Consider the following 24,614-nt stretch of genomic DNA (forward strand, 5'->3'; position numbering starts at 1 on the left):
AATAAACTCTCAAATGATGTTGTACTTAAAATCTTGAATTAATGATATTGCAATACATTCATGTTGGTCGAGAAAGCCGTTTCTATTTGCAGGTAGATATCTGGGTGTTTTCCCCTCTCTCAGTGAGGGAATGTGGTAACTGTGTCTCATGTATACTGACTGTCATGGGTCTGACCTGTTTAGAGTTTCACACTGGGTTGAGAAGTCTGTGAGCAGAAGGTCACACAGCCAGTGACTGAATCATACTCTCCCCACCTCCATCTCTTGTCTTGCGCCCACAAAGCCTTTTGTAGAGGTGACAAGGTCTTTTTTTTAGATGCTGTAGTCTAGTCTTAGACCTGGAACAAGCCACTTTGCTTGACAATAAATGTCACCGTGACCAAACTCTCGGCTTACGCTGCATTATATTTAGACGTTAGTCATTCTCTCAGTGTTAACTCTAATATTCCAGGAAAGATTACTTATAACTACAGTTGGGAAATGGCATTATATTCTATTCACAGAATAATTTCTTAGTGAGCTATTGGATTTCACATTGTTATTGGAATGGAAATGCAAAGAAGTAAAGTGAAGCTGCAAATTGATTTTCATGGTTTAAAAGGGGGAAAAAGCATTAATATCTTTTATAATCTTGCAGCATCTGTTACTGTCCTCTTTTAAAAGCTCTATTTTTCCATGTAGATTAAAGACGATTACAATTATTGCGGTAGTGTTTAGATGGGCGGCTGGGCTCTTTTCCCATCTGCACTGGTGCTTTTTCATTTGAATCTGTTGTATATCAAAACATCTTTGAATGCTTCATTGATTTAACTTAAAAAAATAATTTAGAATGCACAACACAACATGACATGTTTAAAGGCATTTTTACAAAACCAAGTGAGTTAAAGTTTGGAAGCAGCAAAACGGATTAAATTACAAAAGTGAGATGAGCCTTAATAAATCCAGAGCAAGTGTTTCCATGTGCAAAGGTGGTTGACAGCTCTGCTCACGAGTACCACCAGCCTGTGTCTGCTTTTGGCAAACTAACTCCCAAGGCTGGATTGGGTGACTTAATCAGGTTTGTCAGAGGCAGTACAGCGTGTAGGGGGTCTCTTTGCTCCGGTACCAAACACAAGGAAGGGATAATTGGAACACAGCGCATCATGCATGCATCTCCAAGGAGACAGCTGGCTCCTCGACCACCAAGACGGGAACATCGCTTCTAGGTCAATGGTGTTTGTTTCTCTAGTCAAGAGACTTTTGATTTAAGGTGAGATGAGATGTTTGTGGGCTTATTATTCACGGGTAAATATATATGGACTTGCAGACTATTTTTATGGTGCTTTTATTCATGACATTTTTGGAGCTTGACAGTATTGGTTGTAATTAGCTTTTGTTGCAAAAGAGCAGCATGAACATTCCTGCAAAACCTTCTTTTATGCTTACAGGTTTCAAACCAATATGAGGGTGAGGAAATTATGCCTGAAGTTTCATCTTTAAAGTGTACCGGTATTATTCTTTTAATTAGTGATGATGCATGAAACATTTTTGACAATCAAAACATTTGGCCAAAAGTATATAATCTGTTTTGGAGAGCCGAAGTCATTGACAGAAATGGTGACCGTTTAATTGGCTCTTCCCCGATGGCGCATTTTAACCCTGTCAGTGTCTACTTTGTGCAAGCATCTTGGATAAGCTAGAAGAGGTAAACATGTCGGCTGTGTGGACACTAGGGCTGCATCCGATATCGAAAAACAGTATGTGTCAAAAGAAGTATGTGCAAATTAGATCCAAAGTACCCCGATGACCTACTACTTCCGGGGAGTTTCAGAAGTGTGCATACAAAGGAGGCTTTACTATCCCATGAGGCCACTGGAAAAGGTTTGTGAATGGGAGTGATGCGACGTAATTGGCACTGGTTGGTCACATGATAATGACAACATGGCGGATGTAGTACTTCCAGATAACATTCATACTATATAGAACATACTTTTCAGGGGTAGTGAAGTAATTAATTATTAAAAATAAGTACCTACTAATGCGATTTTTGGACGCAGCTTAGGGCTGGGTTGACAATATAATTTTTTTGTTTTTAATTGATATAAATTTTGATGAACCAAGATCTTTTAGTCAAATTTGTTTTCGGTTGATGCTTGAACAACTTTTCTAAACATAACGTGTAGCATGCCTGCCACCCAATAATCACATTAAGCTTTGTATTTTGTTCATTTTGATATGAAACTAAGTCTGAGCTTTCATATTCTGTGAACCGTTAAGTTTTGTCGCTCTTTAATGTGGTGTGAAAGATCGCTGTAGGGCCTCCGCAGCACATAAACTACTCCATCTCTTCAGCTTTACTACTAGTTAAAGCATGAAATAAACATGAATCAACATTAGAAGATGAATTTTGAAAGATATCGTACAGCTTACTGAAATGTGTCATGTCTCATGCAGTAGCTCAGTGTTTCAACAATGAAAAGTTGTCAATAAAGCCACTTGTAAACAAATGTCACTTAACAACCTTAGGAAAGCCAGTAAATGTCCATAACTTGTTAGTTGGCTAGGAACAATGTCTCTAAAAAAAGAGCATTTTGCTAAATATATGCAATTATATTACATATTCATGATTGAATTGGAGTAGGAACATAATTATATCATTAAAAAGTTTATATAAAAATATGTGCAAATTGAAATGCTTATATAGAACTTGTGTCCGGCTGAATGAAACTTTAATTTCAGTTTTGTTGCATCATTACACTTTTAATAGGGAACATCTGAATATGTTGCACATTGTATTGAAAGTAGAGCTGCCATTCATTTATCACAGTAAAGGACCCAAGAGGACACGGTTTAATTTTAGATGTGCTCATTTTCTGGAAAAATGTGTGGCTCTCTTTCTTCCTCCTCATTTGTTTCTCTTTCTCTCTAGCTGGTCTCAAAGACCCTGACCAGTTTTACCAGTCAGTCTAAACAGCGATGGTTTTGATGTACCCGACCACGCATGAATCTAGGCCAGACCCAACATTTTTCATTGACCAGCTCTCCACTGATCTCTATTCATAGCTCGAGGGAGCCCAGAGCCACCTCAACAGCTGTGAGAGCAGGGCCGGTCGGCCCTTAGGAGCCCACAATGGGTGGAACCGACATATGCTCCTTCTCGTTCACTAACATGAGCCAATTTAGCCGTCCTGAACCTTTAATGGGAAACGAGATGTTAAGCAGTTCTCGAGTTTGCCACCCAGCTGCTGCTATTGCATCAGAAACAATAGAGCATGCTCCTTGAAATATTGTGAGAGGATGAGCAGATACGGGAAATGAGAGTAGCCGGCCCATGCTATAATCAGCAGCCTTTGTGCTCGTTTCCTTTTTTAATCCTTTAAAATGTGCCATTGTGATAATTAGCACACTGATCATTAGAGCTATTTGTGAGTTGCACCCGGCATCAATTTCCGGGAATGTCATTCTGCCCATGCAGCTAGTCATAATCTGAGCATGTTGTTTTTCCACTTGATGGGTTGTTTTTTTAAATTTTGTTACCATGGCACTATGAGTCAGTGACAGTCGTGTCAACTTTGTTTATGTGGGCCGCACATGTATCACAGGGGATCATTTGAAAAGACAAAGAAATTTCACACAGAAGTGGATTGCTTTCATGACACATTATTTGTCCTCATCAAGATGCAGAAGTGTTTATTTATGCAAATTTATTTATATTTTTTATATATATTATATTCTTTTTTATATTTTATTTTATTTTATATATATATATAATTTATTTTTTATATATATATATTATTTTATGTATTATATTATTTTTAGGGCCAGATTTCCACTTATTCCCATCACTGTAATGCTGAAGAAGAAAAAATTCATGGTTTTAATCAGTATTCAAAAATCAAGCTAGTTTTATTCTGATTTAAATGGGGAAAATTAAGTTCAGGATGATTTTCATTACTGTATTAAACAAATTTTCTCAAATTATTTATAACAGTAATGAGAATTATGAATGAATTTGTCCCATGAAAGTCGTTACTGTGCAAAAACATCATAATGGTAGAAAAATAGGTTTCATTATCTTTACTTAAAGTCTAATTTCTTTCATTTTCTTCTACAGATATGTATCATTAAAAACTACTTTCTATCACCTAATGACCACATAGCTTTATTTTCACAGATTATTTGTCTTCTAAACGCATGTGCCAAATCATCGCTTTATCTCAAGCAATCAGTGCGTCTCCATATTTCCTGTTATTGTCCGACATCTTCAGATAAGCCGAGCCAGGAGCCCGTGGGTCTGTTTCCTCCTCACGTCTTCAGTTGTGTTGCGTCTTTGAAATTTGCCGCCTTTTCATGCAACTGTGGCCCAGCAGTTTCCTCTTCTCATGATGAACGCCTACTTCCTCCGTCTCTTTCACCTCTTTTTCTTTATCTCTCTGTCTTTCTCACTGGTTAAGACAAAGTTTGTGTGAAGTCGTGCGATAAATGCGGGCATAGTCTTTATTTTGAAGTCTTTTTGTTTAATGATGCATCTCGGTGCGGAGACGGCATACCGTACTGCTGAAGAATAATCGGCTTAAAGAGCTGGAAACATTGACTTGTTCGACCAGCTTCTAGTTGCGGGGGTTTCCGGGTAAGTTTCTTTATGCTTTCGGATGAATCCGGGCTGCTTAGGGTGTGGCTTTGGCTGCTGGGGTCAGTTCTGTGACCCCTAATATATCACTACAGGTCTATCTGTGAACCAGGCTGCATTTTTCTTATTGAAAATCTAAATGCATTGTTGAAACTTCTCGTTTGGTCTGTTTGCTTCTTTGAGGTGTCTCCATCCAGCAGACAAGGCAATCGACCGGCTTAGACACGTAAAATGTGCTTTTAAATGTATAATTCAGATTTGATTTGAGATGTTTTTGACCTGTTGAGTGACATTATCCACACTGTACTGTGCTGTGTATACTGAATGCATTCATGTTTTTAGTACAAACCTATTTTTTTGTGGGTGAATGTTTGTATTAACATTATAACTTTAATCATTACAATTTCACTAGGGTCATTTTTTAACCAGTAAGTGTAGTTTCCTTAGTTACTAGTGAGATTCAAATGCGAGGAGTTGGAGATGTGGAAACTGTTGCTTAGCTGTCACAGGATATCCTGGTTCCTGAATGAGACTTAGAGGACCTGCTAGAGGACTTGTTTTTGACACTATAGTTTTTGACACTGCTGCGGCTCAAACTGAAAGAAAAGAGCACCGAATCTGTCTACTCTAAATATTTCTCTTTTTAACAGATCATTGTTAGTGTTTAGTTGAGGAAACGGTTAGTTTTTGTAAGATGTTTGATTGTAACTTAAAAAACCTGTTTTATGTCAAAACATCATTCTTGCCTGATGTTCAATCTCTCATTGTTTCCCAAACAGAGATTATACTATGAAAACAGCACAGTTGTACTACCATATTGTTTTAGATTGGTATCACCATGGTTTTGGGCATGATTATGATTATGGTAATCATTCAGTACCATGGTATCAAAGTATCATCATATTACTAAAATAAAAAGTATTTTTGTAAGGGTATTGGGATAAAAAAAAGTCCTTAAACACTTCAAACTTTACTTATCTTAAATTGTACAAATCCCTCTCCAAGTCATTATAGACAGGCATCAAAAATATATATTTTTTTAACCCAACTCAAATTTACTTTAATACTTTAAGTAGGAAAAAGACCCATGACATTCATTCATTCATTCATTCATGCATGCATTCATTCATTCATTCATTCATTCATTCATTCATTCATTCATTCATTCATTCATTCATGTATGTTTTTGTTATTAATATAATATTAAAAATAACTATTTATTTATTATGAGTAGTAGTAATAATATTAATATTTTGTTTTTATAATAATATTTTATTGTTGTTATTATCATTATTATTGAATGAATGAAAATTAATGAATGAAACATTTATTGCCCCAAGCCAAGGGGAATTTGTTTTGCACTCAAGGGAGCCACATTGAACATTTTAGCACAGATGATTAAAATACTACTACTACTCATAATAATAATAATAATAATATAAATTCTTTATTTTATTTTATCTTTTTTTGTGTGTGTCAAGTCTGAATGGTCAGATCTGAGTAGTTTTGGTTTTTCAGGATATGACGCGTATGTAACACAATGTGTGCAGTGTTGTCTGAAGCTGTGTCTGAATACACTCATTTTCAGTCCCACTTTCCTCATTTGAATAGTGAACGAGTCAGTGGTTTTGCACAATACATGCATGAATGTGTAAAATGCCTGTTGCGTATATGTTCGTCATACTCTTGTGAGTTCAGCGCTGAGGCGAGGTGTCATGTTAGACGTGAGCAGAGTCCAAGTCTGCGATTTTTTTTTTTTTTTTTTTTTCCCATTTTCTCCTTCCACTGACATCTCCACTCAGACTGCCTCTTGGCATCATGCTGATATTTACATCATTCCTATAGCAACCAATGGAAATACACCAGATATCGACTAAATATATATGTGTCTCAAAACGGGACGTGTCTTACGCTGGACCCACAGTTTTGTCTCCTCAGTCTTCACAAAGGTTTTGAAGCAGCAACATGGCACAGGTCAGACCTACAGGGTAGAAATGAGAGCCGACTGGCTCAGTGAAAGAGGGCAAACGTGAGTAGCAGTAACTCAGTCGCTGTCTCGCGTGTCTTTGTTTCTCAGCACAGATAAAGCTCGCTGCTCCTTTGTAGCCCCTGACGGTGTGGGCCCTCTGTGCCCTGGGACTCTTTGTAGAGGTGTCGGATGAATCACTGGAGGGCTCTTTTGAAATCTATACAGGACGTGGGCAATCCAGGGAAGGGGAAACCTGGTGAAAGTGTGAACTTCTAAGCATTCTTTCACTTTCTTCTCACAACTGACAGACTGCAGCTGTTCAGATCGGTAATGTTGTTCTCTCTGCTGGAGTCGGGTCTTAACATTTAAACATGTCACACTGACAACCACATGCTGTACTGTCCATGATACTCGGCATCTAATAAACGTAGTCTTTGTTTGACCTCATGGATGAACAGGCTGTTTTAGTTGGATCGTGTACTAGTCTTTTCTTGTGGGTCATGTTACATTACTGATGATTTTACAGTTCAATTAGATCTTTACATAAATATCGAGTACTACTAATTAAACATCATGTTGGCTGCTTGCTTTGTAATTATGCTTCAGAGTGGTCTACAATTACTGCAGTTATTGTTATTGCTATAATTCGTCTCTGAGGCCCTGTTTTCACCTGGTATTAAGATGTGTTTGCCGATCTGATCACAAGTGGATGACGCTAAATACAGGTGTAAATCGGAGTCTAAAACGTTTTGAGCTTGTCCACTTTCGACCACTTCCAGAGGTAGTCGGAAACACATTTGACCGGATTGCTTTCGTAGTGTAGACGCTCATGTGGTGGGATGCGTTTGAACAGCCATAAAAGTCAGTCCACTACTGACTTAACGTTGGGCTGTAAACGATTAATCGTGATTAATCGAATCCAAAATAAAAGTTTGTGTTTACATAATATATGTGTGTGTATTGTGTATAATTATTTTGTATATATAAATACACACACATGCATGTATATATTTGCATTTCTATACTGCATATATATTTTTATATGATTTATATTATATATAAATATAACAATTTTATATATAAACAACACATTTTACTTAAATATATCCATGCATGTGTATGTATTTATATATACAAAATAATTATACACAATACACGCACATATATTATGTAAACACAAACTTTTATTTTGGATTCGATTAATCACGATTAATCGTTTACAGCCCTAACTTAACGCGTAAACAAAAGCATGGTGTTGCCATGGTGTGTCCAAAAACATGGTATTCCAAATGCATCCAAAATCATGGTTTCAATTAAATTCAAACAACTTTATTTATCCCTGTAGGGCAATCTAGTTTTAGTCTACCAGTCGTATCAACAAGACAAGAAGACAACACTTAGTCAAGCATTCAGAAACACTGTCAAGGACATCATATTGCATTTAATATTTTGGCTTTCTTCATTTATGTATTATGTATGTATAGCTCTGGTTAAGTTGACATGGAAGGACCCACATATTCAATGGCAGTACCATGTTTTATGACATGAACTATGTTAGTATCATGTTTTAGGACATGTACCATGGCAATACCATGTTTAGGACACATGCCACTACAATACCATGTGTCAAGGATGTGCCATGACAATAACATGTTTTTGAACATATACTATGGCAATTCCCACATACCGGTATTGCCATGTTCCATGGTATTATTTCTGTACCATTTCCTTGTATTGCCATGTTCCTGTCTTAAAACAACATGCTATCACCCTGGCACATGTCCTAAAAACAAAAATACCATGGTACATGTACTAAAGCATGGTATGTGGGAATTGCCATAGTATATGTTCAAAAACATGTTATTGTCATGGCACATCCTTGAAACATGGTATAGTGGCATGTGTCCTAAACATGCATTGCCATGGTACATGTCCTAAAACATGATACTAACATAGTTCATGTCATAAAACATGGTACTGCCATTGAATATGTGGGTCCTTCCATGTCAACTTAACCAGAGCTATACATACAGTACATAACACATAAATGAAGAAAGCCAAAATATTAAATGCCAGCTGATTTTTTTAAATATGATTTTTTTTTTTTAAATGTCTGAATAAGTAACGTTGAAACCAGAAATGTATGTTTCCCTCTATTAAAACAATTGCATGGAACATGCCTGCCCAAAGTCTTTTTCAGCAATTGTAATTTTGACCCCAGTGTAAAAAAATTGTGGATTACATGGTAAATAATTATCCAATTATCCATTTTCGCTTTCATCACTATTTTTGTTTGAATTTCTGTTGATTTAAAAAATGTTGTTTTAAATTTACCTGCAGAAGTTTTTTTAATTTAGTTGATTTGACACCATGTCCAAAAGCATTGTTGCATGTCTAGAAATATCTGTTATTTTAATGTGCAGTGTGAGAAAGACAATCTAGTGTAAAGTGTTCCTCAACTTCACGTTTATGCACAGTGAAGGTTGGATGTTTCGCGGAAACTGTTGATTGATTAATTCAGCGGGTTTTCCTGAAGGAATTGGAATGGAAGAGCAGGCGATGCTGTGTGTGTGTGTGTGTGTCCCATCAGAGAGACAGAGACATCTCTAGGCATGCCTGTTTATCTGACTGGTCTATTAAGCCCTCTGAAGAAATCAAATCCCTTCTGTCAGTCGGTTTTCTTCTCGCTTCCTTTCATCAGCATTATTGTGTAGGTTTAAGAAACCATGTCTATCAGAGATGTAAATTTGTTTCATATCAATTGGGCTTTTGTTTTGTAGAACTTTTTGATAGACAAGAAATGTGAATGTTTTTAGCCTTACAAGGCTGTTGCTTGTGTCCCACTGGCTTTGTGGTTGTATCCACATATCCAGCATTTCATGCTTTACTGTTATGTCAACACACAGTGTGGGATTAAACCGCTTGTACTTGAATGTTGTAATAATATCTGAGTGTTTTATTCTCTTGTAGTGCAGCCATACATGTGGAACCCAGAAACCCAAAGAAATATTATAAGAGATACTTATTCGTAAAGCACTTTCATGACCCCATTTGTGTTTAAGTAGATGCTCAACACACACTTTAAGGCATTGAATGAATATTATCATTCATTCTCTCAAGCAATTCAAATGTATCTAATTAATTACACAATGTGCTGATTGATTAATCTAATTATTTTCAAATTAATCACACACCAAATTTTGCTGATAAATTACCCATTATTGTGTTAAATGAGACGCGCATTAAAAAGACATTACAAAAAGAAGCTTTAGATAGAACAAAATTAGTTTGAGTTTGTTTGATTCAACATAAAATGTACATAATTTACACAAACTTTTATAGGTTACTTATAATGGGCATGATTTTGTTCTTTAAAATATCTTCTTTGTTCTGCAAAAGAAAAAGTCATACAGGTTTGAAACAACATGAGGGTAAATGTAAATAAACTAATAATAAATACATTTTGGGTAAAATATCCCCAAAATATGAATAATTTGGGAAAATGAAATGATACTCTAAATAAGAAATGCATACCGGTAAGTTATCGAGTCATTCATTCATTCATTAGATTCGTTCAAAGTTCATTCTGGAATTAAGTAAATGGCTGTGTTCGACTTGAAGTGGCGCCGCGCAGACCGATCGGCGAATGACATCAAGTATCGTGAGAGCAAGTAGAGAGCAGACGGCTCCCTCTGTTTTCCAATTATTCTCGCGGTACTTCAGACCACTAAATACTAAAGAACTTCTAAGCAATATAGTTCCTTATATGATGAGAGGAACCAGGTATGCTTGAGGATTCTGTTATTTTTATGGTCGCATCTTGTGAACTCATGTCCTGTTTTTGGTTCGTTTAGATGTCTTTGGTCCTTGTTACAGTCATATTTCAGTCGAACTGCACCAGAGTTTGTTTGGAAGCTAAAAGGTGGGTCTCAGTCCGCTTGTTTGGTGCGCACCAGGGTTCAGATGGCAATATTTACACTTATTAAAATGAACCACACTAACAGAGCAATCACACCAGCTTTAGTTTTAATCTAACCAAACCTGGCAAGTGTGAACACACCCTATTCATCTTTAGTATTGTGGCATGTTCACAGCGTGATAAAGTCACTGCCAGTGGGAAATAAAGAGTAGTTTGTGCTCTTGTGTACAAAAGTTGTCTAGATTAAATGTAGCTTCTGTTTCACTCAATTTATGTTTACAGTATGTCAAATCATATAAGAGCAATGGATTAAAAATTAAACTCGGTTTCAAACAGAAGTGCAGCTAGTCTGTCCATTTGAACAACAGCTGAGAGCTTTACATAAAACCTGGTTATGAGATTTATTGACTTCTGTCAAATGAAATCATGCCATCTGTAATGGGGAAACTTCTTACAAGGAAGGAAACATTTCCAAGCGAACCACCCTGGAGAGATGCAACTTCTGATGGAACAGCTGCCATAGCAACAGAGCCTGGGTAGTGTCTGTGGAGATTATTATGGGATGAGTCATGGCAGAGTGACATGGCAGCTTGTTTGAATGGGTTGAATGAATGCTTGTTTCTCAGGCTGCGTGTGTTCTTGTTTTCTCTCCAAGAATCATCCCCATGCATTATGGAACGGGGGATTAAAAATGTAACCGGGTTTATCCACAAGGACCAAAGATGATCCGCACTGTCCCGAGTGTCAGGAGTACTAAATAATTTACAAATTGCTTTAGCGGATGTCACTTTCTCTTTATCGACTCTTCTAACCTTTGCTTGGAGAGGGTTTACCGTTTTATTGTACTTCTATTGTACCTTTTATGAGACTTCAGACTATTATTTATCTTTAAATGCTTATGTTATTTAATACATTTTGAAGGCCAGATACTTAAGGAAAATTGAGCTAGAATTAACTTATAGTTCGACTACCAGTCATAAAGAAAAAGCATGTCTTTAAAGTGCAAATTATTTGTTAATGCGCTTTAGAGAGAGATTTGCTTTTCACTGTCACTCACACTGATACTCTGTATTGCTGTCTGAAAATGGGCTGGAAGAAAATAGTCCTCTCACTTTGGCCATATCATGGAAAACAACATGTCTCTTGCTCTTTTGAAGTAATGAGTTCAGACAGTATACTCTAATCACGATACAAAGCTCCCCTCAGCAATCCACCAAGACCATTTATAGAAACTAAACTGCAAAAATGAGCCATTTGTCAACATGTCAAGTTGTCATCATTATGATGTTACAACCATGAGCACATTAATATATGACAGTCTTTGTTTACATCAATGAATCAGCATCTTGGCCCACTGAACAACACGGTTGACTTTTGAGGCGAGCCAATCATAGCAGAAGTCTTAGTTACACTAGAAGTCTTAAAGGTACAGTTGCAAAAATGTCATGTTTAATTATGAGTCAGAGCTATGTGTTAAGGTCCTGTATTAAAATCATTTTTGTAATTTTACATAAGAAGCTATTGAGTATGTTGTTTGTTTGGATTGAAAATCACATTATGACCTATATACTGTATAAGCCTATAACCATGACAAAGCAAACTTTAGTTGATAAATTTAGCTTGTCAATTGTTCACACTAAAACACCAGGGTTTATTGAGATGAATAGATGCTATATAAATTGTCTGATGTCAGTTGATCTCCATAGTTTTAGTTTAAAAGCAAAGTTCAGACCTAATATAATAAGTGTTTAAAAGACACGAGTGTGTAGATCGTACTGCAGCAAATTGTGACGTCTGATACTTGACATTTTAATTGCAAAGGAAGAATGTTCTTGTTCAGAGTGGATCTCTCACACGGCACCAGCCAAAGCTTTGCATTCCTGAAATTCATTTTCAATGTTTTCCAGAAGAATTCCTCAGTGTCAGCTTTTGCGCAGTAGCAGCAAGTTATCTAGACAGAAGGAGCTCTCTGATCTGACCCCGAGGTCATACATTCTTTTTAACCAAATATATGGAAGTCTGTTGAGTTGCTGTAACGGATAAGGTGGATTTTAAAAGATCATATATAATATTCATGACTATAAATGGTCATTAAATTAATAGCACATTTGTATAAAAAAAATGTTGAGATGGAACTCTGTACTTTAAAAACTGTAAAAATGCTGGTACTGTTAAATTTTTAGACACATTACCAAAGTACTGGAACTTTTGACATCCCTTGTTGTACTAATTCTGAAAAAGAGATGTGTTTGATAAATTAGTATGCGTAGTATGACCCTATGTCTCCCTCTACAGGCTTGGATGACAGCCAGGCATCAGTGAGCGGCCACATCCTCCATCAGCGCAGCCATGCCACCCCCAGCAGACATCGTGAAAGTGGCCATCGAGTGGCCGGGGGCCTTCCCCAAACTTATGGAGATTGACCAGGTCAGTTCCTATCCCTGTCCTTGTATATGCATGCTTGTATATCTTAAAGAAGTGCATCGGTCAATATTTAACCTGTTTCATGTTGTTCTAAACCTGTTTCTTTCCATACAATGACATTTCATGACCACGGCTGTTGATATCGGTAACAAAACACCAATAAGGGACTCCCAGTCCCCATTAATGGTTTGCTCCACAGAAGAATAAGTCATATGGGTTTGGAACAACATTGTGAATAAATAAAGATTTTCACTGGTCTATTCCTTTAACATGTGAGAGAAAATGCCCTGCAGTGCATGTGTGAATGATGATGAAGAATATGTGCTATCCACTATTGAGACTAACCTTGGATAAATCCCCCTAAAGTTCCTTATTAATCATTCATCTTTATTCTGCTATTCTTTATTCATTCTTTGTTGCTCTTTTATGTTTTCCCGACTTGACTCAACCAAATGTTGGCTCAAAAGTCGTAGATACTGATGTGAATGATTTTGGGTATGAAGAATGTTTATCAGCCGTAAAGAAATAAGGTAGAATATCAAAAATCTTGTTTTGTTTGGTCTGTTGCAGAAAAAGCCTCTCTCCGCCATCATTAAAGAAGTTTGTGATGGGTAAGTAACAAAATTTTTTGTGTGTGTGTGTGTGCATTCATACCTGCAAACTTGACATTGAAATGGGTAATTCACAGATTCGTGCAAATCCGAGGGGAATGCATATCTGAAGGGAACTGAAGGCATTTTCTTTTCATCTTACCTTTTTATGATGCCTAATAGATCTTATTCAGAGCAGTGCCATAACAGGTATAAAAACGAGGTTGTGAGGGATAGACTTACTGTGTTTTCAATAGCATCCTCTGTATAAAGCTCCTAGATTACTGTGGCTTCTGAAATTTCCTGGAAAGATATTTATCATTCCTGTTAAAAATCAAAGATTTCATAGCGCTGCTATGAATATGGTCTATAAAGGAGTCTTCCATATCACTTAACTAAATGATTTCAGTTATTTCAAAGGTCCTTACAGACTACAACAGCAAAAGAACCAGAACCCACTATGACACTGACCAAGCATATAAATATAGTAATCATTAGGATAAAAACATCAAATTATTTCCATGTTTTTCCATGCACACGCATACAGTATGGACACACACTCGCATATAAACGTGTTGTCAGCGTTGCTCAACTTAAAAGCTACATGACATTTCTCACTAAGGTAATAACAACGCTGTTCTTGAAGCAGATAAAATACAGTTTCGCTATAAGTAGAGCAAACTAATTTGACTTTTGAGAGACACACAATATCTCTCTCTCTCTCTCTCTCTGCTATCACTCTCTCTCTCTGCTATCTCTCTCTCTCTCTCTCTGCTATCAGTGGCTTAAGTCTCCGTTACTAGCTCTAAAATTGCGTTTTGGAATTAGCAGTGGAGGCTTGGGATTAGATGCGTAAGAAATTAGTCCTACACACGAGCGTTTAAGGAAACAAACCTGACAAACATCTTGAAATACGTCATCTAAACAATGTTTTGTGATGTGGTAACCATAGTATAAACAGAATAATTGACTCCGGGTCGTTGAATTTTACGCACACCCAAGGTGTAACGGCATTACCTCTTAGAGTGGGCCATTGAATTATTAGAAAAATAATGCACGGAGTCAATTATTCCTTACATAATATATAGAATTTTCCGAAAACGGTTTCAACTGTTATTTCCAAGAAATCCTTTTTTTGCCTGTCAAGAGTTTGCATTATGCTGATATCACAAACATCACTGTATAGCAATCTCAGATGTTCATCTGAATCTTCTCTGACTAGATGGAACTTGCCAAACCCTGAAACCTTTTCCCTGCAGAATGCTGACTCGACCAACTTCTACATCACCGAAAAGGTTCATTGCAAAGTCTCGAAAAGCTGTATTGCTAAGCTCATTCGTTTAAAAAAAAAAAATCTTATAACAGTACCTCTTCTCCTCTTATTTTTCTTTTTAAACCCAGAATCGCAACAACATCAAAAATGGCTCCATTCTGCGGCTTACTACGTCTGCTGTAAGTAGCACATTTGAGTTTACTGAAGCCAGAAATACATACTGTATATAAAGGCTACATCAGCAGGAGGAACCTGCCGTTATCCTCTGAAGCCCGGCCTCATCCAGCTGGGGCCTGTAATCCTTCAGATGTGAGGGGTGAAAGGTTATATTACCAAAGCTTCCTAAAGTGTCAGGCAGCAGCTGAGAAACAGTCTTGCATGACCTGTCAATGCGTAAATGTGCCCAGCTGTCATTATTTTCACTTGTTTTCTCTCTGCCGGATACAGAAAATGTTGGGATTGGCTCTTTGTTATAAACAATATATTGTAGTTTTGGAAACACATTATATTAGAATAGATATTTCATTCAGAAACCGCTTTTCTTATGACCTATCTGAATTTGCAGCTTGGGGATGGTGATATTTAAGGCTGATGTCTGTGACATTTGAAACCGTCACCTCCAGCATAATGACAGCAAGGGCTGTTTCTCTTCCTGTGATGTTTTGCACCAGCCACCATTGATATTTAACGGTCATCAGTCCTCTGTGTGGCTTTGATAGGTTTCATAGAAGAAAGGAATGGTGTTCATGATTAAGCGTATTATGATGCTACGTTCAGTTACATTGGTGCAATCATGGTGGGTTTTTTGTTTTTTGTTTTTTAAGATGATCAAAGCATGCAAGTTTAGTTTGAAGGGAAGAAAGATGGAAACAGTTGCCCAAAATTTTTTTTGGACTGATTCCACACTTTAAAATATATGAATGTTATTGCATTAGATGCAAAATATCAAAACAATTAATCTAAAAACAAATTATGTTTTTGCTTTTCACAGAACTGACTATTTTTGTGGTTCAGGATATCTAGATATTCCACTTACTGTACATCAGAGGTGGCTTAAATCAACATTTTTACTGAATATTTACTGAATTTTAAAATCTGATTAGATCAGATCTTTCAAACAGTTTGTCATCATTTTGACTTTTTTTTTTGCTTAGTTTAGAAACACTTCCATAGTAAAGGATGCTAATACAGACATGAAAAGACATGGGATATTGTTCATTAAATGGAGTGAACAGATTGAGATTGATAATAGTTATTTGTATATTTGTAATAAAATAAACTTTAACTGAAAAAACAAAAAAACAAAACAAAAACACTTAAACTTATTTTATTTCAGCTAGTTGAAAAAAATTTGTCAACATTTCTAGGCAGCATTTCTCCTTCTATTTGATTTACTAAAATAACAAACTAAAAATGAAATAAAAAAACAAATTGACAAAAACAAAAATCACTTATATTTATTAAAAATATGGTAATATCACCATTATACTAAAACAACTCGAATTATATTCATTGATTTTTTTTAAAAAGTGTGTCTTAGATGTCCAAATACTTTTTAGGGCCACTCCAATGCAGAAATGTATACTAACTAAACTAGTTTTTAATTTATTTGAATATAACTTCCAGAATATTTTATAATTGGTAATCGTCGATATTGAACGCACACTACCATGCTAATAAATACTGTTGAATGAGGCAATTGTTGATTCAGCGAGACAGGGATTTAGAGAAGTGTAGTCTCGCCTTCTTCCTTGAGTTGTGTGACTAAAAGGCCTGACCTCCTACATGAGGATCCGTCACCCTTCTCACTAACACGCCTCTACTGTGACCATGGTAACAGGCCCAGATGGCCCAGCAGCTGCACGAGCGCATCCAGTCGTCCAGCATGGACATGAAGCTGGACGCTCTGAAGGATCTGGCCAACTCTTCACGAGACATCACCTTTGCTCAGGAGTTCATCAACCTTGACGGCATCTCGCTGCTCACACAGATGGTGGAGAGCGGCACAGAGTAAGTAACTGTTTTTGTTCCTCTGGCTGCCTTTCCTCTTGTCTCTCTGTTTTCATTACAGTGCTCTTGATATTCACTCATTGGTTTGTTGCCTTAGCAGGGCTTAAGCAAATTAAAACCCGAATAAAGACTTGGCCAGTGACTTGCACCGTACGCTGTGATGATGCCCATTCAAATGTCTCGGTGAGATTCTGAGATGTTGTTCAATAGGAGTCTTCAAATCCCAATAAACAAAAATAAAAGTTTGGGGTCAGTAAGATGTTTTTCTTAAAGTAAATTAATTAAAGTAAAAAACTTTTCTTAAAGTTCTTAAAGTAAATAATAGTTTTATTCTGCAGGGATGCACTAAATTAATTAAAAGTGACAGAAATCTTTTTTAGTCAAGTCACCTTTGTTTAAATGGTACTTTATACAATACAGATAGTTTTAAAGCAGCTTTACAGTGATAAAAGGAAAATTATACATTTCGGCTGGTGTTTAGCTGAAGTCAGTTTTGTAACAAATGTTTTTACTATTTCAAATAAATGTTGTTTTGAACTCTCCATACAATTGATATATTAAGCACTAAGCAGCAACTGATTTAACATATGATAAGAAATGAGCAAATAAAATAGAAAATAGAAAACAGTTTTAAATTGTATTAATATTTCACAATATTGCTGTTAGTATTTTTTATAAATAAATGTAGCCTTGGTGAGCATAAGGGACTTATAGCCAAATATATATTTTTTTATATATAAAAAACATACCGGCTCCAAACTTGTGAAAGCTAGTAGGTTATTCTCAATGAGAACAAAAACACAATGATTTGGCATTGATAATACACATTGCCTTAAAACACAACACAGCGACTCACCTTACCATAACGCAACATGCCGTAAAACACAAAACAACACAAAAATGTGCATTGTAACCCAACACAACAAAGTGTCGTCAATCACAACACCAATAACAATGTTCCCTCAAATACAAAATGTGCTTTTAATCACCTAAGAACACAACAGTGTTCCCTCATAAACAACAGTGTCTTTAAACACAAAACAACTTGCTCTCTGACACAATACGACACTGAGGGCACGTTGTTGTGTGGTGTTGTGTTTGAGGCCACAATGTTGTGTCTGAGAGTGTTATGTTGTGTTTGATCACACTTTATTGTGTGGTGTTGTGTTTTAGGCCACAATATGTCTGAGAGTGTGGTGTTGTGTTTGATCACACTTTGTTGTGTGGTGTTGTTTTCACACACGTTGTTGTGTTTGACTCTTTGAGAGCAAATGTTGTGATTGAGGACACTTTGTAGTATTTTGTTGTTTGAAGCTGAACGCAAACAATGTGCCTTCCAATACAACACAACTCAATCACATCAGAGATGCATCATCCAAATAAACTGCAGAATTTTTATATCAGACAGGAGTCTATTAATAATAAATGAAGTGTATACATTTCACTCCCTCCTCCAGTCTCTGATATAAAGCAGCCGTGTGGCCTGACCATCTCAGTTGAAGGTTAAAGCGGAGATAGACTATCTGCTGAGCTGGCACTTTTTCAACTCCTATACGGACGGTCCCATGAGGAGGCCGAGCTCTGCCAGCAGACACAAACTGCCTTAGGAGAGAGAGAAACATGGAGGGAGAAAACTGGGACTAGAGAAACACACTTAGAGGCAGAGTCAAGGAATAATAATGAACTAAAGAAAAACAAAGGCGGCTAGGAAGATACACTTTCAAGACAGCTAGAGGGAAGAAATTGTTTTGAAAAAAAGAAAAGAAAAAAAAGACACGGTTGTCTTTCAAACTGGATGTCTCTTCTACGGCTGGTCAACTTCACAGGCTTGTGCTTTTGTTTTCCGTTACATGCTAACCTAATTACGCCTGCCCTTGCTTCATTTGTCAAGGTCATACTATTCCAATGGCTGTTTTCATGTAGTTGTGGAAGAAGATTTATCTGAATTGCCAGATACATTAATTTTCTTGCATGAGCAAAAGTGATTTCCCTCTGGTGCTCGGCCGGTTAAGGGAAATTATGCTGCCGTTGGGATGTTGGTTTTATTTCACTGAATCAATAGCTGCGTTTTTACTTATCGGAGCTCTGCGCCGCCAGCTGAGGTGTTTCAACATTACGGTACGCTGAAGAGCTGACCATGGAAATGATTTCCATGGGTATGTTTTATATAAAGCAGCTCTGTGTCAACAGCTCCTGACCTCAAAGAGCCTATGTGTGGGTTTCTATGCAGTCCTTTCATACCGTTAAGAATCCAAGTGGACACGCACATGCACACAAGCACACACTGTTTCACATTCTTGCCGTGGATTCCTGTTAGCCGCTGACCAGGCGATGATTATTCAAAAGACTTAAGCATGACGGCACTCTTGAGGATACAGAGCGAGTCCTCTTACATCATGGGGCATGAATGCAGCCGGTTGAGGAGTTAGTGGTGTAGTGGCTCCCTCTACTGGTCATGTGACACAGTAGCTCTCTGATTGAGGTTGTTGATAACAGTTAAAGATTCAGAAAGTAACTTTATGCTCTGTAAAATGTTTTGCATTTAAAACGAGTAGCGCCACTGTTTTGATTGCCAGAGAAATATAAATTCAGAAATTGTTTTGGATGTCTTTATGCTTGTGTTATTAGTGAACCGATTGTCAGACACAAATATAGGCAGTTGATTATTAACCCAGTTCATCCTAAATTATTCCCAGCTAAGTGTACATATGTATTTTAGTCTTTGGATTGGCCAATGAAACAAACTGCATTAAAAAAAAAAAGGTTTTAAAAGTCGAAAGTATTGATTTATTTTTGGTCACAATTGTAAGCAGTAGGAAAGTACATAATCAAAATTGCCACATTTGCTCAATAAAATCCAACAGAAAGTTGAAAACAAAGTTTGTAGCTTCACATTTACCGAAGCCATGTCTAATTAAAAAGAAATGTATTTATTGCATTTATATTTATTACTTTTAAGGTATTCATTGTTTATCATATAAAAATATATTTTCATGATTTGTTATCACAACTTTTTATGTTTTGTCAAATCAACTTTGATAACTAATGTGTGAAGATAACATACTATTTTGAGTTTGTTTATTAAACCATTCTTCTTCATTGTATTAACTAAAAAATTTTAAGTACAACAAATTCAAATTTTTTGACCGCAATTTTCAGCAAATTTAAAATAAAATTTAAGGTACAAGGTAACTTGCTTTTTTAAGTTATGCATATATTAACAATTGTTTATAAGGTTTATAATGATAAACCATGAATAAATGCTAAATAAAGCAATACATTTATTTTTAATTTTAGTTTGCTTCACTTATTGTAACAGTACTTTGAAATCTGTCATTTTATAAGCATTTACAAATGAGGCTCTGTGTTTTCCCATAGTTGTGACAACTAACACAAATGAAACTATGAAAATATGAAACTAATTATAGACCCTTTAAACATGATATCCACCAAATGTAATCATTTTATCAATATTTTGACCAGTTTTATATTTTTGTATTTAGTTGACAACTGAAATACATCAACAACCCTTTTTTCAGACCCTTCCATCTGTAAACACAAATTTCTGTCACAAATGTAACTTGTGAAATTAAATGCGTTTTAAAAGTACAGTGCAAGTCATTAGGTAAGAAATGAGACGGCAAACACGATGAGTAATATCTGTGGATTATAGCCCTGCTGACAGGACCGTGAGAGGAAACAAGAGCCACGTTTGAGTCATAAATAAATGCTATATAATGCATGATGATTTGTAATGGATACTTTTGGTAATCCTTCACACTTGCTCATAACCACCACAGGGAGTTAAGCACACGTCGTGCATTAAATGCGTGTGTAGGCAGTGTGCAGTGTGCTTCTCCCACAGTTCTGCTTTGCATGCTTTGTGTCTCTCAGAAAGGTTTTTTAAATGTTCAGCTATTTTTTTTTTCTTCTCTCAACTCATGCTGCACTGGATGTATAAGATATACCGTACTCTGTTTTAAACCTTGTGTAACCAACAATGGGGTTTCCACAGATTTTCCTAATGTAAATGTCATAATGGGTTCATAAAGGAATATTTGGACCCAGACTATGTAAGTGTTTCTGTCTACCTGACGTCAAAGTTTTAAATCTTTTCAGACGGTATCAGAAACTACAGAAGATAATGAAGCCCTGGTAAGCCCCTCCCCTCGAGCTGGATAACCCCCCTCTCACTTACCCTCTAATCTCCGGGCCGAGTCTCTGCATGATCGGGCTCTGGCCTCAGTGCTCAAAACCAATCAAAGCGATGGGAACACTTGGCAACTGCTGCAGTCACTACCATTTTTGTTTGGATGATTATTTCCATGTAACAAATCAGCTGTCTTTCTTTCTTTTGCATGTGGTATTGGGCAACATTGGTGCTTTAGGGGAAGCTTTGCACTAATCACTTTTGGGAAACGTTTTTTTGTTCCCCACTCATCGACAAGAATCTACGCTCACATTTTCATAGAATTGTAACATCAACTATCCAAACTTTATCAAAACACTGCTTTTTTTTCTCTCAAAATCCTTTTTCCCAGGATACCTCTAAAAGGATTGGTTGTCATAAACAACCAGAAACTATTTTCCTCAACACGAAATATCCCCTTGTGATATTTTATCATTCCTCAGTGCCACCGTGGATTTTTTTTTTTAGGGTTTTGCCCAATTCCAGCTGCAAATACTTCCTGCTCCCAGTGATACATTTATGAATTGCTGTTCAAACTAATGTCTTTTTATTATGAGGTCTAACTCATGCTGTATTAACTCCCTGCTATATAAATACTCAACACCAAGCTGAGTGCAGGCTGCTTAAAGGGTTCACCCAAAAATGAAAATTAACTAACCCTTTAAGTAATTCCTGTTTAATTTCTGCCTTTTTATGTTCTGTTACTTTTATGAAATGTTATGTGTATTTATGTTTTTGTAACTAGATTTCTTGGCCTGAAGTTTTTATTTTTATTTAATTTTTTTTAATTATTTGTAACTTTTTTCCCTCCTGTATTTTTCGTTATGAGGAATAATGAAAAGGCATGAACAGAGGTATTTGTGACGATAGGGGGCAGTGTTATTCATTTATAGCCAAAAAGCTGTGGCACGTAGGGTGCTTCTCAAACAGAAGGCTGCATCCCAGTGAGGCTGTGTCCTTCATAGTCCAGTCCTTCTGAGGTTTGTAGACGAAAGTCCTCAGCATTCAAGGTTAGAGTAAGATGGTCTAGTAAGTGCACATAGCTATGTCATAAATGTTTTCACCCCTGGGTTCACAAAGGGAAAATACAATTAAAATAATTATTTGAAAAATATTTTATATTAAAAAACTTTATAATAACTGCCTTTCTATTAATGCAGTACAGGCAATGACAACCATCTGTGGTCTCTCAGTGGTTTACATTACGCACAGTTTAGCATTATGTGATTAATTTAAGAAAAAAGTCTTCATCTCCAAAATATTTGTTTTTGTCTTAATGCATAGTGAAATTGGACAAGCTTAGTGCCAATTAACTTTCTGCCAATTCTTCATTGTGAATTGGATTGTGGGTGATTGAAGGACGCGAAGGATACACTTGATGCATCCTTCAAAACGGGCTGAATGAAGGACACAAAACGAAGGCTGCCTTCAAAAGATCCTTTAAATTGAGACTTCCTTTGACGGAGCTTGATGACGTGTCAGCCGACTGATATACAGCCTTACAGGACGCAGCCTTCCATTTGAGAAGCTCCCATAATGAGGATTAGGATTAGTTTTTAGCCAGACGATAATTGATTTAAAATGGGTCTTTCTTTTTTTAAAACTCAAAACTACAAAGTAATTAAGTCCCTGTCTTATTACTTAAAGGAATATTTGAGGTTTAATACAAATCACGCTATTATCAACAGCATCAGTGACATGGTAGTATGACTGTATGTTTGTCCAGTTAAGGTCCTGTTTTTTTTCTTTCTTCAAATTAATTCTACAAAATATTTTTCTGTGTTAATCAACAGTACAATCACAGATGCTGTTTATGGAAGTTGTTCCAATCCTGTATGACTTTTTATGGACCTAAAACACAAACAAATTGTTTCACCAGTGATGCTATTGTTTACTAAAACTATTGAAAAAACATTTTTGTTAACTGATATAAAGCTGAAGTAATATAATTCAAGGATGGAAACTAACTGAAATAAAGTTGAAGTACTAAAATGACTAAAACTGCAATTAAAGCTATATAGATATATAAAAAATAAATACTATAGTAGTAAATAAATACTAAAATAACCCTCTGTTCCACACAATTAAGAAAGTCATTCAGGTTTGGAACAAATAATGACATAATCTTCATTTCTGGATTAACTTTCCCTTTAAGTTGTATTTAACCTACAATATTCCTTCGGAGACTATCATATTCAATTGTGTGTCCATTCATCATAACTATAATGTCCCAAACAAACTGCTGCATGATACCACTGAACATTTCTGCCAGTGTATTTCCACTGCTGCTGCTCCTGCTGCCAAACGCTCTGGCATTGGCTGCTCTTCTGAAGGACAGGGACATCAGCTGGGCTGACTCCATGTCCTCCTGTTCTCCAGCTTCTTCTCACTCACTCTCACTCTGTAAGGCTGAAGCTTAGCTGTTCTTTCAGTGCAGGTGAGCGGTAGAGACGTGGCTAGTGGCTGTTGTCTTGTCTTTTATAGCTTTGGTGACCTGCTCTCCTTTACACTGACGGCCTTCGTGGAGCTCATGGACCATGGCATTGTCTCCTGGGACACCTTCTCTGTGGCTTTCATCAAGAAGGTGCGTGGTCTGTGTGGGTCCCCCAATATAGTCATGGGGACACTATGCTGTCAAAAATTCTCTATCCTTCGGATGAGATAAGCGAGGTCCTGACTATCTGTGGTCTTTAAAAATCCCAGGATGTCCTATGAAAATACAGTAGGGGTTTAACCCTGGCATCCTAACCATATTTGCCCATTGGCCTCTGTCCATTATCATGGCTTCCTACTCATCTCCATATATACTGATTGGCTTCATCACTGTCACTTCTTCACCAATAAGCTGGTGAGTGGTGGTTGTTCTGGCACAAAATGGCTGCCGTCACATCATCTAGGTGGATTCTGCACATTGGTGGTGTTTGAGGAGATTTCCCCCATTCCATGTAAACAGTGTAATTATGTAATTTTTTTCCATGTGCTGAGAAAAGCGCTATATAAATATAACAAATTATTATTATTTAAAAGTCACAAGGGTGTATAACTTTTTTTATGTCAAAGTAAAAACATCTTGTGGTCTCATTTCAGGCATTTAACCAAAAGCCAATTTAAAAAAAAAAACTTTGACTTCGGGACTATGGAGCCAGAAGTGCATTTTACATAATACATAAACATAGTGAATTTTATTTATTTTATAATGTAAATCTAAGTTGTCACTGAGTTGGGGCTTTAGCTTAATATACTGTAATGTGTTTGATTATTAAAAATGTCATAAGACACTAAATCGTACTATGTTCATGCTCTATTTTGATGGAACTCTAGCTTTCAAACATTTAAAATCCACATTTCTGTGCATTCAATTCATTTTAACTTGTCACTTCATCCTTAGATTGCCAGTTATGTGTGTAAATCTGCCATGGACACTGCTGTACTCCAGAGGTCTCTAGCCATCCTGGAATCAATGGTCCTCAACAGTCAAGATCTCTACCAGAAGGTGGCTCAAGAAATCACCATTGGCCAGCTCATCCCTCATCTGCAAGGGTATGGAGTAGGGATAATTGATTTCACTTTGGCATTGTAGTTCTCTGATTGTATTAAGTTTATTTAAAGAAAAAGTGAATCCATTTATTCT

General features: G+C 36.5%; 1 protein-coding gene across 10 annotated transcripts in view; it reads left to right on the top strand.

Moving 5' to 3' along the window:
• Nucleotides 1-24,614, top strand: part of elmo1 (engulfment and cell motility 1 (ced-12 homolog, C. elegans)) — an 80,535-nt gene that overhangs the window by 18,540 nt on the left and 37,381 nt on the right. For 4 of the 10 annotated variants that reach the window (XM_079590369.1, XM_079590362.1, XM_079590371.1 and 1 more), the window contains exons 2-9: nt 12,793-12,924; nt 13,492-13,532; nt 14,734-14,806; nt 14,913-14,963; nt 16,625-16,794; nt 20,914-20,949; nt 23,468-23,567; nt 24,372-24,523. In XM_079590369.1, coding sequence (XP_079446495.1) covers nt 12,847-12,924; nt 13,492-13,532; nt 14,734-14,806; nt 14,913-14,963; nt 16,625-16,794; nt 20,914-20,949; nt 23,468-23,567; nt 24,372-24,523 — 701 coding nt within the window. In that variant the 5' untranslated portion in view covers nt 12,793-12,846. Of the gene's footprint in view, nt 1-4,353; nt 4,610-12,792; nt 12,925-13,491; nt 13,533-14,733; nt 14,807-14,912; nt 14,964-16,624; nt 16,795-20,913; nt 20,950-23,467; nt 23,568-24,371; nt 24,524-24,614 lie in introns of those variants that run through there. The other 6 variants (XM_079590367.1, XM_079590372.1, XM_079590368.1 and 3 more) reach the window with 4 other exon arrangements.

The sequence above is a fragment of the Phoxinus phoxinus genome, assembly GCF_949152265.1.
Source record: "Phoxinus phoxinus genome assembly, chromosome: 19".
NCBI lineage: Eukaryota > Metazoa > Chordata > Actinopteri > Cypriniformes > Leuciscidae > Phoxinus > Phoxinus phoxinus.